Genomic DNA, 18,655 nt, shown 5'->3' on the forward strand with positions numbered 1-18,655 from the left:
GCCTTCATCAGCCGAATAGTTTATGCATGAATCGAAACTTCAGACCTGGCAGGGTGGGGGAACGCGCAGGATCTTTGCTCTTTTCAAATGCTCTCGCCAAGGAAGGAGGAGGGGATAGAGGAAATAGCAGCAAAATAGGACTGGGGAAGCGGGGAGAGATTTGAGAAGCTGGATGAGTTGTTCGCTCTGTTATTGCGAGGAGCCAAGTTCCTTAAGCATCTCCTGGTGGATATTAACAGAAAGCTGTGGAGACCGGAGCATTCCCCTGGACACTCGCAAGCTGTAGCTTTAAGACTGTTTTACAGAGGACTTGGGATTTCCAGTTTTCCTGCGCCTGGTGGAGTATTTCAGGGAGTTACAGGATTTTCGGGTCATGCACCCCCTTTTTCCTTTTTCTTCCTCCTTTCTCTTCCTCTCTTACTCTTTCTTTTCATTTCAAAGAGACAAAGCTACTTCAGTTTGGAGCACAAACATATGATCAGCACATGGAAATGTGGTAATTTGGATGCATTCATGATTGCAACAGATTGAAGAAATTAGACCAGACAAAGAGCTTTTTTTGGAGGAGGAGGAGGCAAGGCAAGGAGGGAGGGAGAGTGGGTGAAAGAAGGGGACGCCACCGAAAAAAGGGACGGCCGTGACACGCGGATGCTAAATATATCCTGTAGTAATGGAGAAGGACCGGATTTCAGGTAGGCTATCGATCTTTTAATATGTTCAGTTCTGCCTCTGCCTCCCTACCTTTCCAGTAGCTTCTACACTTTAAGAAGAGAAGCAGCCACGCTCCGGCTCGGTTTCAGCAGTTTCTTTTATTTATTTATTTTTTGCAACGTTTCCTTTTTGCATTTTTTTTTCCATCCTCCTGAGCCCTCTAGACAGAAGGTGGTTCCAGCAGAAACCGGGGGGGAGCGGGGGAAAAAAGAAACTGCTCTCTGGGTCTGGATTTCATTTGAGTCTCTCTCTCCCCCCTCCGTTCCCATGTGCCGCCCGGCGCGGGGGGATGAATGCTGAGCCTGTTAGCTCGGAGCTGCGAGTCGGGAAGAGGGAGGCAAAGAGCCGAGCTCTTGGCATGGAGACGCATTTCTGCTCTGAAGGTTGGCTCCTGACTTTGTGTGGCTGTGCGTTGGGGTTGAGCTTTCTCTGTCCGTCTCTCGCCCTCCAGTGCCCGCCGCCTTGCCGGGGGGGAGCTGCAGGATGCGGCCCCGCGGGTGCCTGCGTGTCCCGCACCGCGGCTGCTCGCCCTGCAGCGCTGCCGGCTCGTGCTTCGCTCCCCTCGCTGGCCGAGCACGGGGCGTGTGGGGTGGGTGGGGGGTGGATGGAGGGCGCTGCAAGGAGGAAGGAATAACTCCGTCGTGTTCCCCAGCTTCCCTGCAAATCCCAGCTAATGGTGCATGCATGAGCGCTTCCAAAACCCGCTCCCAGGTGCGCTGAGCTGGCGGCAGCGGCGTCTCTGCAAGCTGCTCCTGCAGCAGTTGCAGGGTGGCTGCTCCTGTGTCCCTTTATCCTGAGCAGCGGGGAGATGGGATGGGCAGCGTGCTGGCACTGTGAGGCTCGGACTTGGTGCATGTGAGCAGGACAGCCGGGATCAAAAGGGGACAGCGAGGGACAGGGGCCAGCATTAAAAGCCCCAGATGTGCTTCAGCCGACGGGATGCCACCGTGGGTCTCCCTCCTCCGTGCTGAGCCGGCGTGGGCACGAGGCCTCTCCTGGGCGTTCCCAGGCAGCTGCTGGGCATCGGCGCTGGAAGGGAAACCACAGGGATGAGAGGAAACGCTCAAGCCAGGGTGGAGCGAAACTGTGGCCAGAGAAAGCTGCTGCCATGGCTGGCCCCACACAAACCTGTGGGGCCCCATCCGGGCACATGCTGAGAGTCCCTGGGAAGGGGACTTACCTGCAGGAGCATCCTCCGCTCCTCACGGGCTTCAAGGAGCACAGCTGATGCCACCTCATCCCTCTCTCCATCTCTCTTGCTCGTGCTTTCTGCTCTTGTTTGAGCCACTTCAAAGCATTCCTGAGAGCTGCTCCTAACACAGCGGCTGGTGTGTGTTTCAGCAAGGCAGCGCCTTGGGCTGGGAAGCCCTCTGCTGCTGCGTAGGATTGGGGGAGCAGGAGAAGGTGGCAGGGTGGCTTTGTTCTCCTGGAGGTTTGGCCTTCCACATCTCCTGTTGCATTCTCAGTGCACGCCTGAGTCCCTCCCTGCTTTGCAAAAGGTTGCTGGTGTGAAAAGGACTCTGATTTAGGGATGTGGTTTAGTGGGTGGTAGCAGAGGCAGGGGGAAGGTTGGACTGGGTGATCTTGGAGGTCTTTTCCAAACTTCTAGGATTTCTGGCTGTGTTGATGTGATCTGAGGCTCTTTGTTCCCGAAAAACATCACAGGTGGGTCTCTCCCAGCCCGTAACCTGCTGCAAGGAGCATGAGTCCCCTGCCCGGGCTGGCTCTGCTGTTGGGGCTGCAGGCAGGAGGACTCTGGGCGAGCACGGTTGTGCAGAGATGCAAGAACTCATGCTAAGGCATGAGCATGAGCAGCATCTGCGAATCACCAATGTCCAAGTGTGTGCGTGTTTCACTGGCCTGTGTTGGAACTGGCCCAACTGTGGGTTGTTCAGATGTGGTGGAGCCGGGGCTGCATCAGGCTGGGGTCAGGACACACAAACAGGGCATGGGGAGCGCGCCCCGTGCCTTATCCCAAGGCAGCCGTGCCCGGGGGCTGGATGTGGGGCACGCGTGTGGCTGCTCCGCTCGGCTCAGGCAGGAGCAGGCTGTGCCCGGCGGGATGGGAAATGTAACAATGTAGGAAAATCATCCTTAACGGGGCTTCGGGCACAAAACTGGCAATATCACGGGGGAGGAGAGGAGCAGGCCATAGCTCGACCGGTTCTATGTCTCCTTGAGAAGGCGCTGCCCAGGACACGGGCAGCTGGGCTCTCCCCCCGTGGCCAGGCAGGCAGCGCTCCCAGCACAGGCAGCAGGAGAGCTCCGGCCTCGGTGACTAAACCGAAACATGACTCAGATGAAAGCGGATCTGTGCAGCGCTGGGGGCCACATTCGTCACTGTTCTGGCCCTAAGCATGCTTTTAATTAATATTCTGCTGTGGGTGGGAAGAGCTGACTCTGGAGCTGACTGTCGCTGCTGGACGGGGTGAGGGCACCTCGGAGCGGGTGGGAATTGGGCCTCTTCTCCTCCTGGAGGGCTGTTTTCCCACAGCCGCTGGAGCTCAGCACGTCCCATGGGGTCTGCGCCGCCCAAGCAGAGCCCAGGCTTCCTTGCAGTGGAGCAGTGTCCCCAGTCTGGGATCCCACGACGATGACAGGCGCTGCGGGTGAAGGCCCTGAATGCACGGGGTGATGCTGGGGCTGTGCCTGGCTCGCTGCCTGCTCCAAGCATCGAGGGCTTCCTCAGGCTCTGTAAGGAGGCACCGGGCTCCGGTGGTGCTTTTGGGTGCAGGTATAAGAAACACCCTCTCATACAACCTGCTGATTCCTTTTAATCCCATCAAACCATCTTTCACACATTTCCACATGCTAATCCTGCGTGAAAAGCCTAAATCAAATTGGTTTCCAGGCATCCTGCTCTGGTGGTTTGGGGCCGGGCAGCTGTGCTGGGGGCTGTGGCCCTGCTCACATCTGCGCTCCTCTCTGCCTTTCCGAGCGCTTTGGTGGCAGCAGGGGTGCTCCTCGGCTGGAGGTGGCTTTCCTCAGCAGATGGCTGGTTTGATTAGTCCAGATCTTTCTACAAAGCCCTGATTGTTAATGCCACGGGGCCCTTTACCTCCTCTTGAAAGAAAGGGGTCAGCAGCATGCCAGGCAGCAGGGGTCTGGTTACTGCGATGAGGGAGTGACAGATCGGAGCAGCCATCGTGGGAAAGGAAGTCCGATCTCCCAGGTAAATTATTAATGCCTTTAAAACTGCACTTTGAGAACCCAGTGTAGAAGTTACTAAATGATTAGCAGGTGATTATAACACCTGGATGCAATGAGTGGCATGTATGAGGTGCAGGGCCCAGGAGCAGGCAGCTGGGAGTGCTGGAGGTGCTTGTGAGCAATTTGCTGAACTCCAGAACAAACGGGGAGCTGGTTATTAACCCAATGGTGATTGTGTCGTAATCTTCCAGTTATACTAAGCACCACTTGTGGGTATGTGCTCGTGTGTGTATGCATACAGAGTTTAACATGTTTTGTGTGTCATTTGCGCACCTAAATGATCGGAGCAGCGAGAAGACAGCCCCTGCTTGCAGCGTGGGGCTTTCGGAGGCTGCGCAGGCAGCAGCTCTCGCACTGAATGCATCAAGACCGAGCATCTTCAGTGGTCCTCAGAGCCCCGTGGGAAGCACCATGTGCCTGCACTGAGCAGCAGGGAAGGGGAGCAGTGATACTGTGTGTGTGTGTTGGAGGTGTGAAGGGTTGGTAGGAGGGAATGTGCCATTTTGTCACTTTTTTAAATCCAAGTTAATCTTTAAAAAGGGTTGTAGCAGGGTTGGGGTTGCTTCTTATCACTCTAGCTATCTTTTCTGCTTTGAGATTTTTGGTGCCACTGTTGTTCCTAGGAGATGGCAGTTAGGACAGTCTGACATACTGCTTTTTTATGGTCTTCCCATAGCTGTAGGCTCTCCTTTACCAAATGTGTTTGTTTTTTTTTTTTGCTCTGGCTTGCAGCATGGGCACCAGGTCAGGCATTTGCAGTGTGGGTGCTTCTACCTTCTGTTAGATCCCACCACCTTAATCCAGCCCTGGCACCCTGGATGCCTTCCTGCCTGTCCCACCTTTGCTGTCAGCCACTGGGCTGTCCTTAGCTCTTCCCTCGCTGTCCCCTGCTCCTACTTGGTGCCCATGCCCACCGCTTGCTGCGGTGTGCAATGCCCTGTCCCCCAAGTGCCATGCACTGCAAAAGAGCCTGCAGCTTTTTTCACCAGTGTTCTAGTTCAAGCATCTGCCTTCACCCACTTTCCTAGGTGCTGCACAGTGACCTGTTGTGACTGCAGGCTCAGCTAATAACCAGATAGGTCCCATTGGGCCTCCTCTCGGGAAGGGTTTGGGTTTCCTGGGGCTGCAGAGCTGCCTCTGCAGACAGCTGTGTTTGCAGCATGCTCGGCTGCTCCCAGCCTGCTCTCGCCTGGCCAGTGGATGCATTCCCGCAGTTGTCTGAGGCATGTCAAGGTATGAAGCATTATCCATTTCCTGATGTCTGCTTTTAAATCTGCTGGAATTTCTGCTCATCTCCATTAAATACGATCCCGCTGTGGCGCACAGCCCAATCTCTGGCCTGACGCTTCTCAGCACCGCTCTGCTGAGCTTGGCGAAGCCTGGGGTAGGAGCTCCCTTCCCGCCTGCCCTCCTGCTCCGTGCCTCGCTGGATGACTCGGAGCCTCCCAGCAGAGCGATTCCCATGCTGCTGGGGCGAGGGAGGACGTTTCTCATGCAAGTCAAGGCACTTCCAAGGTCCAGCATACCATAATGCTGAGTAGGAGCAAGTACGTAGTTAGGGAAGTATGTCTGGGTCAACACATGTCTTCTGTTGCCTTAATGATCTCAGAATCACAATATCTTTGTCCTGTTGGCTTCTCCATGCTGTACTGCAGCTGTAACTAATGGACAGAATAATTTGTTAGAGAGCAGTGATGCCTTGTCCTGCGAGCACTGCAGTGGGGCATGGGGCCCCAGCATCATACAGGCAGCAGGGGAGGTTTAATGGGCAGCGAGTCCCATTGCACGGTACAATGCCTGAGAAAATTCAGGCTAGGATTCTTGCTCTGCCTTAGATTTTCTGTAACTCCTCGTAAAATGGCATTTGTGCTCCTGTTACCCCTTGATTTTGAGGCAGGATCTGGCCTTTGGGTGTCTGTGCTGAAGCTCTTTTATCTGGGCTGGCACCTGCGTGCCGCGGGCTGGCCCAGGAAGGCCTTGATGCCCTGCTGGGGCTGCCATTCAGCTGTACTGCTTCCCTGTGACAGGCAAAAGGGCTTTGGGGTGCTGATGCCAAGAGAGTTGTCAGAGGCTTACAAATAGCTCTGTTTTGTGGCTGGGGGGAGAACGGGAATGACTTTGCAGGTGAACAAAGTACGTCAGTTTTACAAGCAATAATCACACAATAAACCTGAAAGGGGATTTTTTTTTTGTTTTTGCTAGGCCTGGTCTGTATCCACGTGAAGTTGGTGCTACATAAACAGGCCTGTGTTGATTTTGTGATCACATCCCTACCAGAGAGCATCTAAACTAAAGCAGTAGTTCTGGGAGCAAGCTCTGGGTGCCAGGGAAACTGATTTGGGGAGTGATAAGCATGATTCCTCACATGGGATTTGTGGGCTCGGTTGCGTGTAACGTGCTCTCCTTTGCTTTCGATGAGTGCAGCTCAATGAGCACAGGGCATGCTTTGTTATTAGTTTCAGATGCTTTTTCTTTCTAGGGCTGCGTGTTTCGAGTTCTTAGCCCTGGTTTTTGGCGCGGTGGCTTTGGTGACGTTGGCTGGTGTGGGGCAGGTGTTGGGGCCGGGCACGTGTTGGTCAGTGCTGGGCGCTATGAGCTCCTGAGGAAGCACAGGGCCGGCCCGGCAGATGTGGGATGGGAGCTCGCAGTGGCTGAGCCACTGAGATGAATGTAGAGCCTTGGCTTACAGGCAAAGTGCATTTGAGTCTGTCTGGGTTGTTTATAAAACAAAGAGAAAGAGTTAAAAAACTGAATGCTTGGCAGAAATGTGTGCTTTGAGGAGTACCAAAGAAGCTGGAATGCAGCTCCTGTGCAGTCAGGCGGTGTGGAACTGCAGCGTGGGAGGCCTGGACCGGGCCTGGGATCCACGCTTGAGCCCAGGGCCTGTTTCTGCTCTCCCCTGGGGCTGGTGAGGGCAGCGGTGCTGTGTGGAGCCACGTGGCGGTGGCAGCACCCAGCACTCACTGCCTGTGTCCCAGATTTTGTCCCCATGCCACTGGCTTGTGTGAACTCCAGCAAGTCACAGGTGTCCTCCACGCAGTGTCTGTGAGGTGCTCGCGGGGGCTCTGAGCTGTGAGATGAGGGGAAGGGCCTCCTTGTATGTGCGGCTCTGTACCTGCACCTTCTGCTGAAGCACCCCTTGCTGGCCAGTCTGTGAAGTGAGCTGTCCTGTGGGACAGTTTTGTGCAAATTGTGTGTTCCTGATGTTACTGTGACAGTGGGTGCCCAGCTCTGGTCAGCCTTTGGGTGCTGACTGCTGGGTGCACCCCGAGACAAGGTCCTGACACCACCTATAGTGATGGGGCGAGCTGCATGGGGCTGTGCAAGTGTCTGCATCGAGCCTCCCAGCTCAGAGACCCACGTCCTTCACTACGCTGCCCGTAAAGGAGGGGGAGGCCATTTTAACAGCTTCAGCTGGTCTTTGCAAAGCTACACTCTGTACTCTCCAGGAACTTACTGCTGCTTTTTAGCACACATGCAGAGGGGATGCCTGCAGAAACACCTTGACAGGCTTCCTTGAACCACCTGGGTGCCTCTGAGGGGTGGGCAGGCATGGGACTGAGGTGGCTGCCGACCCTGGGCTGACTGCGAGACCCTAGCACGGGTCGTCCAGCGCTTCCAGCGAGCCTGTCGGTAGCTGCATCCCAGCAGAACCGGTCACTGCTTGCCAGCGGGCTAAGGGCGGGTGTCCCCATCTCCAGAGGCCTGCGCCTCGGATCTCCTCTTTGGCACAGCTCCTTTGCTCCCGGTGACTCATTCCCCACTCAGAGGGGCCGGGAGAGACGGGGATGTGCAGCTTGGGTGGGTGACGATGGGTGCAAGGCAGTGGAGGCCTGGGGCATGCAGCTGGGCCTGTGGCCACCCAGGCCGGGAGGGGGCGGCGTGAGCCTGCTGCTGCTGCGCCTGCTGCTGCTGCACGTCCCGCAGGAAGCCCCCACGCTGTCCGCTTCGGATTTCGCTTCCAGAAGTAGGCACGGGACTCCGTTCTGCCTCTGGAAAAAGATAAATGATCGTTGAGGATTGCAGCAGAGGGAAGTCTTGTGTGTGTGTATACGGAGGCACTTTGTTTGATAAAAATAGATGGGTGTTTTTCACCACGTTGCTAAAAGCATCTGGGTTCCCCTCTCCTATGCCGATCAGATTTTGGCACAGCTTTTATTTAGCAGTGAGTCAGGATTTAAACTGTACCAGGAGGGAATGATCGTGTGGCAATTAGAAGCAGGAATTTTGGAGTCCTTTTCCTGCTTCTCCACTAAATTACTCCGCATCCTTATGTAAATCATTTAACACATGTGCTCTAACTTCCTATATGGAAAATGAAAAGCGGAAAGCATCTACCTCATAGACAGGCACTTCAGGATCCTCTGCCAGGCAGCTGGGAGGGATTTGTCGTGATAAAGCTGGGAATTTGACCCGTTTGAGATGCCGGCACCCCCATGCAAGGCGGGTCTGAGGCTCCATACGGGGTAGAGGCAACTCCTGATGCTGATCTGAGCTGTGGGGCTTGTGAGCACATCAGGCTGGAGACGTGAATGGATCTCACCGGACCCATCTTTCATCTGTGCTGGGGAGCATGGGCCAAAGAGCAGGAGTATGGGATTTATTCCTGGGCTGTGATGTCCGTCTGTTGGTCATCACAGGGAGGGGAGGTGCAGGCAGAGCTTCCTCCAGAGGGACTTTGGTGCTGAGTGGTACAAAACCACCAGCCAGTGCCTTGTTCCCAGCTAGAGCAGCACCAAACCCGGGATCGTGGCTCTGCTCTGCTCATCAGCAAGAGCTGTCCGGCTCTCCTGCCTTCACCAGGCGGACAGGAGGGGACGTAGAAGTGGTCAGCCTCCCCTGCTACCTGCAGCTGGCCTTTCAGCGCTGCCCCCCCTCTGCTAGGGGAAGATGATGCTCTCCTGGTACGACTTGCCATTGCCCCCAGTTTGTCACCCTGAGTCCCCTTTCCCTGACTGTAAAGCTTTCAGTAGTTTTGCTCTTTTGCTTTCCTTTTTCCCTGTGGCTTCTCTCACCTCTGTGAGGTCCGTGGGACTTGGAGCAAGCAAGGCTTGTAGAAATGCTCACAAGGAGGGCTTGTGTTTAAGAGTTTAGTGGCTTATTTTGGTAGAGACAAAGCAAAGAACCGCTAGGCCGGGAAGCAGGGGTTCTTCAGCACCTGAAATATTTACCATTTCATTCCCCTCTCACATTTCAAACAGTTTGAGTGGAGAACTGGTCAGACCTGGCTCTGGCTACCTGAGAGGCGCTTGCTGACCCCCTGCTCTCCGGGGAAGGGGGCCTCCTGGAACATGCCACGGTTGGTGAGCAGTTGGTTGTGCGTAGGGTAGCGGGTTTATTTTCCATAAAACTTTAAAAATTCCCAGTGAGTGGAGAGGGAAAGTGAACTATGGAAATTGTGTGTCTCGTGCTCTCAAATGAAACACACCCTGGGGAAGGCAATATCCTCCACCAGAGGAACAGCAGTGTTGGCCACAGACCAGGAAACCCTTCCCTCTCTGCTCCCCTGCGCAGCAAGGGGTGAGTGCTGTAGGGAAACGCTGCTCCTGGGGCCTGCTCTCCTGGCTCTTTGCCCCTCAGGACACCCACTGGAGTGCCCTGCTGAGTGCGGGTTGTGCTCTGCCATCGCTTTGCCCTTCACCCATCAGTTTCTTCCATCGGACTGGTGTTACTGGTAGCACAGGGCTCTGTACTCGGGCTACTCACTGGTTGTGCTCTGAGAGCGTAGGCAATGTGGCTGGATCTCCAGTGATGCCCCCAGGTTGGCTCAGGTGCTTGGCTTGGATGTCTGCTCCCAGCCTTTCTCCAAAATGAGACAGCAAGAGGTAGGTCACGGCACTGGGGAGATACACCCATGTACCTGGGGCTGTCCTGAAGCTGGGTTGCCAAAACTGGCCTTTTATCTCCCTGTCAGCCCCAAAATAGGGTAAGACCCACCTCTGGTGTCCTGTGCTCGCTTCTATTGCTGCTCCCTTAGTGGGGAGCCACGTGCAGGTCCGGGGCAGCTGCTGTGGCTGTGCCACTGCTGCAAAACCGGGCCAAACCCCTGCCGAGGGGCTGCGGCCGTGTTTTGGAGAAGGGGAAAATTCCCTGCTAGCCCCGACAGTGCTGGAGGCAGCTCTGAAGCGGGGCCCTTCGCCTGCAGCTGGAGAGGAAACCTAATCTTGCTCTGTACAAAAGCAAGGAGCTGACAGCCAGATGTGCAGGGGACACGGGGGGCGGAGGAAGGGGATGCGCAAGGGCAGCCGGTGGGGAGTATTTGGTTGTGGGGCTGGAGGGGGCGAGGGAACTGCACGGATGGGAGCGCTGCAGCCCGCTCTGACCTGCAGGAAGAGAAGATGGAGCGTTTGGGGGGGGGAAAAAAAAAAAAAAAACAGCTGTGAGAGGCAGAAAGAAGAGCACCAGGAGTGCTCTGAAGCAGCAGGAGCGGGGACTTTGAGCTCTCCCTTTTTTTGGCTCGGTGCCTTCCTCCTCCTCCTCGCTGCGTGCGGTGTTTCCTCCCTGGGGGCCAGCGCAGCCCCAGACCCCGCTCCATGGCTGGCAAAGCTCAGGCTGCAGAGCTCCCCGGGCGCTGCAAGAAGCAGTGCTCCTGGCTCATCGGGCAGGGCGAGAGGTCTGGGAGGTTTGTTCTGCTGCTGGTTACCAGCTTAGACTCCTCTGGGAGGCTGAGCAGCGCCCAGACAGCCCGGCCCTGCTTTTCTGCATTGAGGGGGCTCATTGTGCAGCACTATGTAACCATCCCAACTGAGCAAGTTATTTATTCCTTTTCCTTGGTGGGCTCTCTTGTGCAAGGCTGCGCCTTCCCTAGCTGGCTGCTAGTGCCCTGCTGCTGGCCGGAGCCCCTCTGTGCCCCAACAACAGCAAGCGGTGAATGTTGCACAACATAAATAATGGGAAATCCGGTCCTGTGTCAGAAGTCCCGTTCAAAGGCACCTTGGCTGTGCTCAGGACGTTCTGGCTGACAGATTTTCCCATGAAATAAAAAGTGCTAGCTGTTGACATACAAATGCATCTAAACTACAAGCTTTTACTGTCAAATTTTGCTGCTTCTGGCTTAAAATCCTTAGGGCACGGCAGTGTAAAATGAAGGATAGCTTTAGGGGGCAGAATTTGCCTGAACTTGAGCAGGAGTTCACTTTGTTTTGAGGTGGAGTTCAGGTCGTTTCTCTGCCCTACGACGATGCCTCCTTCGCTTTGGGAGCCGCGTGCAGGAGGAGCTGGGGGCTCAGCAGGACCGGCAGCCGCAGGGCTGTGCCCTCGCTTGCCTCTGGCCACCTGGGAGAAGCTCTTGGAGTAATGGAACTCTCTCACGCTTCCTTCCCTGTTTGTCATAGTGTAATATTGTAATAATGTAATAGTAATTACATTGAACCGTGCAAGTCAGCGGTGTCTGCAGGACACACAGAGTACGGCAAACCTTGTGAGAAGGGCTAGGATCATGCGAGGGGCTTGGAGGCACCACCTCCCTCTGAAGCCCATGGTCTGCTGCTGCAGTTGGCAGTGGGGTGCTTTAATCAGTGGGATATGAATTAATCCAAATCTGCCTCTTTGCAGAGCACAGTCCAAAACTCCATCCTCCCCAAGAAGCCTCCCTGCGCTGGTGAAGCTGCCTGTTCTAACAATTAAAAGTTCAGGATTTTTGTCTAGATGCAGAAAAAAAAAAAAAAAATAGAGAGAGATACGAGATGTTGCTACTGCTACTGGAAAGTTTTCTTCCTATATTTTCAGATTTAGCAGGAATATCACAGGTAAAGCAGTACAGGCACTTGTTTCTTCCAGCTGTACTCGTGAAACCCCATGCTCATGCGGACATCCCCTGGGACCGTGCGTGCGAGCGCAGGTTAAGGGGGCTGGTGCCTGCCCTGGCAGTGCTGAGCGCTGGGCAGGGTTGGGGTCGCCCTCAAGTGCCTGCTGCTGCGCCGACAGCACCTGGAGTCCCTCGGGGAAGTCCTCAGCACCACTCACTCCAGGCCGACTCTGCTGCTGTCGGCAGCCCAGGGCTTTGGCCCCGGTGTTTCACAGATGTCCTGCCCCAAGAGTCCGCCTCTGCCGCAAGGTCCTCAGCTCCCAGTGACCGTCACACCTTTCCTCTGGCTGCTTTGGGTCTTGGCTCACAGGTTCCTGACTTACTTCTTCACGTCCTCTTGGATGGGCAAGTATTTTTCTTGTCCTTAGGAAATAGAAAATGAATTAATGTCCAGGATTGCCAGTATCTGTCACGCTGTTGTGAGACTTATGTGTGGGTACAAGCATTTCTGAGTTAGCATGTCCCATCCATCACATATATCCCCTTCATGACCCTCTCCATTTGTATTGCATGGATTTAAACAATAAAGCCAGCCTGGTTTTCAATCGTTTTCCTGGCTTGGAAAAGAAAGCATTGAAAAAAAAAAAAAAAAAAAAAAAGAAAGCAGAACAGAAAGGCCCTCCTGTTTTCCACCAGCGACACAGAATTTGCTCGGCGGGGAGCTGGTCTCTCTCAGGAAGCGCTGGAAGTGGCCCTTTGGATTTAACACCCTGCTCATCAGCTGGATCTGGTGTGAACAGGAGGGTCTTGCGTTGCGAGGACTTGGCTGTTTTCTGCTGAATAGGAAGCTGTCCTTTTAATGTTAAGAGTTAAAGACAGACTCTCAGCTGACGTGGGCTCTCAGCTCCAGCGACTCCAGCAGCTGAAAGTGTCTTCCCTGGCAATTCTGCTGTGCTCGGCGTTTCCCTGGGGTTATGTAAACAGCCCTGCTTTATGGATGGGGCCGGGACGTGCGATCCGCAGCTTGCTGACTGTCCCGTGCAAGACGCAGAGCTGCTGGAGAGGCTTGGGCAGCGCCAAGGGAGGGAGGAGGTGGGTGCTCAGCTCCGGCGGTGGCTGCAGCTCGGCCCAGTGCCTGCTGCTGCTGGGGAAGTGCTGGGAGCTGAAAATGGAGCGTGTGTAGGCAGGGTGCCCAACACGTGCTTTGGTACTTGGCTGGAGGTGTCCCTCTAGAAACGTGGGCTCATAATTTCAGAAGTCACCGAGCGTGTGACACGGAGCAGGTAGGAGAGGATTGTCCCCTCTTCTCCACTCTCATGGGACCCCCCCCCCTCCCCCCCGAAGCCCTGCATTCAGCTCTGGGACTCCCAGCACAAGGACAGGGACCTGTTGGAGTGGGGCCAGAGGAGGCCACGAGGATGCTCAGAGGGCTGGAGCACCTCTCCCATGAAGAAAAGCTGAGTTGGGTTTATTTAGCCTAGAGAAGAGAAGGCTCCATGGAGACCTTATAGCGACCTTCCAGTGCCTAAAAGGGGCTGCAAGAGAGCTGGGGAGGGACTTTGTGTCAGGGAGTGTGGTGACAAGACAAGGGGCAATGGCTTTAAACTAGAGGGTAGGAGTAGATTACACATTAGGAAGAATTTTTTTTTACTCAAGAGGGTGGTGAGGCACCAGGCTGCCCCGAGAAGCTGTGGCTGCCCCATCCCCGGTGGTGCCCAGGGCCAGGCTGGATGGGGCTGGGGGCAGCCTGGGCTGGTGGAAAGTGTCCCTGCCCATGGCAGGGGGTTGGAACAAAGTGGTCCTTAAGGTCCCTTCCAACCCAAGCCATGCTATGGTTCTAGGACAGTCTGGACCTACAGAAATAAAGCAGGAAAGGTGACAAGAAAGCCAGGCTGTGCAGCATCCTTGCTCCTCAGGATTAGCTCAGGATGCACAATTGTCTTGTAGGTTCAGGCATAGTAAGAGGATCAAGCCAACAGGCACAGCAAAGTTCATCCCTAGGAGTTTTGGCTTCCTTGTGTGGCTCTACCTGAAGTCCCTTGCCTCTTCTGTTGATGACTCCTGTGCCTCCCTAAACCCCTGTTGCAGATGAAGCTTTCCACTGGTTCAGGATGCTGCAGGAGCTTGACCCACACATCTGCGGCACCAAAGGCACCACCATCAGGTTTTCCTCTCCATGAAAGCGTAGAAGTCGTGTTTATCTCCGTGCTGGCAGGCAGAGGAGGATGCCACACCTCTGGGAGCTTCTGGGGGCTGGGTGGAGCGGGGCAGTGGAGGAGCAGCACGCGGGCTTGGAGCTGCTTTCGTGGCTCTGCCTTGAAGCCAGACGCTGAGATCTGGCACGTGTTTCCAGGGGCCCTAGGGAAGGAGGGTGACAATAAATCTGGGCTGTAAATAACAGCCCCTTGCCCTTCTAGTGCTTTCTGATGCGCTGCTTTTTGATGACAAATGGAGCCCCGGGGTGTAATCCACGGGGGCTCCTCTTGGCTCTCAAGCTGAGAAAGTGCTCGCTGTGCGCGGGCTTGGCTGCAAGTGGGCTTGGCTGCAAGGAGCTCCCAGCTCTGGGTGTGAAGGTTCGAAGCGAAAGGAAGCAAAAGCACAGATAACACACTGTGGGGCTTTCTCATTGCCAGGCTTGGAATTGTTCTCCTCAAAATGTGACTGTGGCTCTCTGCTCTGGGGTGGCACCGTGGCTGTTCCTAGGGGACCTGCCAGTGTGTGTGGTTCCCCCAGGGAGGCCCCAAAGGGAAATGCCAACCAAGCACGCCCTGCGAATGCCTAACAGGTCTGACTGCTGGGGCAGGAAATTCATCCTGGGGTGACTGGTGTGTGCTGGGGGAGCCCTAGTGATAGGAGAAAGACATCCAGTCCTCAGATGTGGCCAAAAGACAGAGTTACTGTCCTGTAAAAGATCAGGAGCGGTAACGAGGGAGCTGCAAAAAGGTCCCCATTTCGGGGAGCAGAAGCTCTGCAGGAAGCCCCAGCTGGTGTAGGACACCTTTAGCCATGGTTGGCTTGGGTTGTTTCCCCTGGAAGAAGCCTGATTCACCCCTGGCTAAAACATCCTGCTGCTGCGTAACCACAACGTGAGCGCCGTGCCCCTTCCACCTCCCCTGAGACCTTCCCAGCAAACCCCTGGCTGTGCCTCTGCACAGGGCTGGTGGCTGCTCCCAGCTGCTGTCTCCTTACAAGACAGGGTTTTATTGCACTTTGTTCCTTGCCAGCCTTCCTTGAGTTTTGCCAGCTCTTTTCTCTGTGAGCCAGAAGACTGTTAGACATAGAAGGGAAGCGCCGCGTTCAATGTGCCTTTTAAATGCCTAATTCAGGAAAAATGAAGTTTGTTAGCTCTGCCTCTGAGCAGATGCACTGCGAGGGGTGTGCTGAAGGAGCTGTCTGGTTCTCGGGATGGGGATGGGTTGTCGTCGCATTCTTAAGACCATAGATACTCGGCATATCTGGCATGAGAGAGCTGGGCTGGACTATTTGCCTTCTTTAGCTACTGGAAGCAATCCAGCCTGCCAGTTCCTGCAAGCTCATCCTGTGGTTTAGTGGATAATACTGATCCTTGTTCAACTCCCACGCCTTTGTGCCTTCCAAGCGGATGGGGAAGACTTTGCAGAGCTTGTACTGTGCACAGATCCCGGCTCTTTGCTGTGGAAGGCACCAGTTTTCATTATGCTGTGGAGTGCTCGCTCCAGAGGTTTAATAAAACATTAATTATTGCACGGGAATGACCATGAGAATCATGACAGGTTGTAACCGGTCAGCACGGCTAAGTGATGTAGGGTGGTAGCAATAACTGGGGAGGAGTGGTTGCTGCTTTGAACTTAATGAAATGTCTTCAGGTGCTTCAACAGGAGTTGGTCTCCTCTGCTAGGATGAGCCTTTGGTGTCTGTGGCAGCTGCTTGTGCGTTTGTGCAGCCAACTGCAGGCGGCACAGGGCTGCTCAGCTCGGGGCTGGCAGCTGATCAGCCTCTGGCTGGGATGGCTGCAGCGAGGAGCTGCACGAGCTGCTTTTTCTCAAGCAGGCAGCAAGGCTGCAGAGTGCCGTGAATCAATGGGACGGCTGTGCCAAGGCTGATCGGCTGGGGATGAGCGTGCAGGCTTTATTCTGTGACTGCACCCATGGGGCTCAAAGCCACGTGTCCCAAACAGAGCGTTACTCCCAGCAGGTCGGGCTGATCTGATGCTGTGGCTCCTGGTGTGTTTGTATCTCGGCTCCTGAGCAGCACGGGGCTGTCGGTGAGGCTGTTCCTTGTCCGCAGAGCAGCTTTGGGCTGGCCTTTCTCCACGAGACACCCAGGGGACACGGTGTGCAGCAGGGCTTTGGAGAGCAAGAGGTGATGTTGGCTTCAGGTGCTGGGATGTCCCCTGGCCTCTGCACCCAGGGTGGCAGCGGGCTGCAGGCGTGTGCCCCAGAAAAGGGGTGGAGAAAAGGGGTCTGTTTCAGATGAGCCTCACCAAAGCTGTGAGTGCCAAAGCTTTTGGCCACGTCTGACCTGAGGGTGCTGTAACTGCAACAATGCTGGCCCTGGTTCGTGTTATCAGACTCTGAGCCTTCAGGTGAATCAGGACGGAGGTTTCTGTAAAGAGCACAACAGCACTGAACGCAGGAGCGTGAGCTGTTCAATGCTGCCTGCGCTCCCACTTCACCTAAATCTGGGGATGTATAGAAGATATACGAGGTGAGCAGATTTTGGTATGAATGTGGCTGGCAGCAGACGCAGATCTTGGATTAAACATGTGCGTTGCAAGAAAGAGGCTTTCTTGAAGCGGACAGAGAGGCCTGCTGTTGCCGTGCAGCCACGCTCATCACTAGCGCTGATGCTAACATCATTATCAACATGTTTATGTGAAGCTTGGCTGCAAAATAGCTCATCATCCTCAAGATTTCTCAAGCGAGTTCGCTAAATACTTCTTTTACTGCGCTGCCAGGGGCTCTCCCGGTGGCCAGTGAAGGAGGCGGCGTTTGGCCAAAGCGATGCCTGGCCCGGAGGTCCAATTCCCGTGTGCCTTAAATCCATCTGCAGGCTGGCAGGGGAACAACTGGGTGCTCTTTTCTTCCAGTAACTGTCTGCTTTATGAGCAACCCAGCCGCAAGCTGCTTCCATGGCACCTGTTTTGCTGGAGTTGCCTGGGAGCCTGCCCTGGCAGCACCCCTGCAGCCCTCGCCGAGCTGCCCCAACCCCTGGGGGCTGGTCCAGGTGTCGTGAGGATGGGCACAGCCCGGTCCCGCTCCTGCAGCGGGTCAGCACCCTTTGCTCCGAGCTGCCCCGGGCTGCTCTGCTCCCTGAGCGCGGCTCTGTGCTGTGCGAGATCGCTGCCAGCCCTCCAGCTGGCAGGCACCACGCTCCCGAGTTGTAAGCAGGCATTGTGGAGAAGTCTGGTTTGGGAACTGCTGGCAGCAGCGGGGCTGTAGCTGCAGACTTTTGACGTGAGATGCCCCTGGCAGGAGATGTGCAGGTCGGAATGGAGAGCCTTCGGCAGCCACACCGAGCCCTGGGCGCAGCTGCGGGTGACAAAGGACCCGTGTGGGAGGTGTTGCTGATGCTTCAAGGCTCGTGTTCCTGCCGAGGAGGGCTCAGCACTGACCTGGGCGCAGGATCCGGGCAGCAGGGCAGTTTTATTCGACGCTGAGGAATGTTGTCTGGTCGTTAAACCAGCCAAATTGGAGTACTGTGGTGCGTGGGGATTTTTCTGGAGGCGGGGGAGAAGGAAGGTGTGTAGAGACAGAACTCAGGTCTGGCAGATTACTCCCGTGTGTTAACATAAATGCTGGCTGCATCGGTTGGCCCCGTGATTCCCCGTCTGGGAATAACAGCACCCGTGAGTTTACAGACACTGACTGTCCCTGCCGAACGGGACGGGCTGATGCTTAAGGCATGTGGCTCCTTCCTCCTGTCCTTCCTCTGCACGTAAAAACACTTCACATTTGGTTTCTCCCTTGTTTGAACTTCTCCTGAACAAGAGCACTTTAGTTCTGCTGGTGGAACATCGGTGCCGTGATCTGTGGGCTGCTGGGGGTATTACAGGTGCCAGCGGAGCAGATTAAAATGAACAAACAGCAAACGAGTGTGGCGAGGCCGAGTTTGTGGGAGGCTGGAGCATGTGGGAGTGATGCAGTGTGCAGGCACCGTGCGGACTTCGTGTTGTGGGCTGGTCTGATTCATTTTGGGTGTGATGGCGGTGGCCACATCTCATCGGAAGAGGCGTTTGGCCTCTTCCCTTTTCCCTGCTGGGCTTGGCCGCAGGGGTCACAGGCGTGAGTGGAGCGGGGGCTGTGTGCAGGTGGAGATAAAGCAGCCCTGGGCTGTCACCGCAAGGGAGCGGGCCCAGCTCGGCTGGGTCAGGAAATTTGGACGCTGCGCTCTTCATTTTCAAACAAAAGCAGCAGAGGTAGGCGCTCTGGGGCCCGCAGCACGATGCCTGAGGTATTGTACGCCAGCCCAGGGAGGGGTTTTGGCTCACAAGCTGATGGCCAGAGCCTTTTCCTCTGCATGGGGGCAGAGATCAGCTCGTGACAACGCCTCGTGGTGACAAATGCGAGTTGAAAAGCCGCAGCCAGCCCCACGCCAGGCCGGATCCTCCATCCTGCCCAGGTGCTTTCCTGCTGCTGACACACTGCTCCCAAACTCTCCCAGCTCCAGAACCTCCACAGATTTTTACTCTCCCTCTTTGGTGGCGAGCATTGCCCACGGGGAGTTTTTCCCCCCCCCCCCCCCCCCCACCCCACCTCGCTGGGCAGAGCTGGAGCCCCCTGCTCCTCTCCTGCTGCTCCGGGCTGGCTCTGTGCCGCCTCGCTCCGGAGCTGGTGCTCAGCCCCCGGCATGCTCCCGGGCCCCTTTCCATCTAGGGCAAACTCTGCAAGGCAAAACGCTGCTTTTGGCCTGCTTGCAGCAGATCTCTGAACTGATTTTGGATCCTCATTTGTTTGTGGAGGCTGAAATCCCCGGCGTCTCCCACCCACGTGTGCCAGCTGCGGCTCC

The 18,655-nt window shown here is 55.5% G+C and overlaps 1 protein-coding gene across 1 annotated transcript in view; it reads left to right on the plus strand.

Annotated features, from left to right (window-relative positions):
- The first annotated feature begins 973 nt into the window (after positions 1–973).
- Positions 974–18,655, plus strand: part of SEPTIN9 (septin 9) — an 88,207-nt gene continuing 70,525 nt past the window's right edge. The window contains exon 1 of the mRNA XM_035342263.1: positions 974–1,094. Within this exon, the coding sequence (XP_035198154.1) occupies positions 1,001–1,094 (94 nt within the window). The 5' untranslated portion in view covers positions 974–1,000. The remainder of the gene's footprint in view (positions 1,095–18,655) is intronic.

This window comes from Oxyura jamaicensis, chromosome 18, assembly GCF_011077185.1.
Source record: "Oxyura jamaicensis isolate SHBP4307 breed ruddy duck chromosome 18, BPBGC_Ojam_1.0, whole genome shotgun sequence".
Lineage (NCBI taxonomy): Eukaryota > Metazoa > Chordata > Aves > Anseriformes > Anatidae > Oxyura > Oxyura jamaicensis.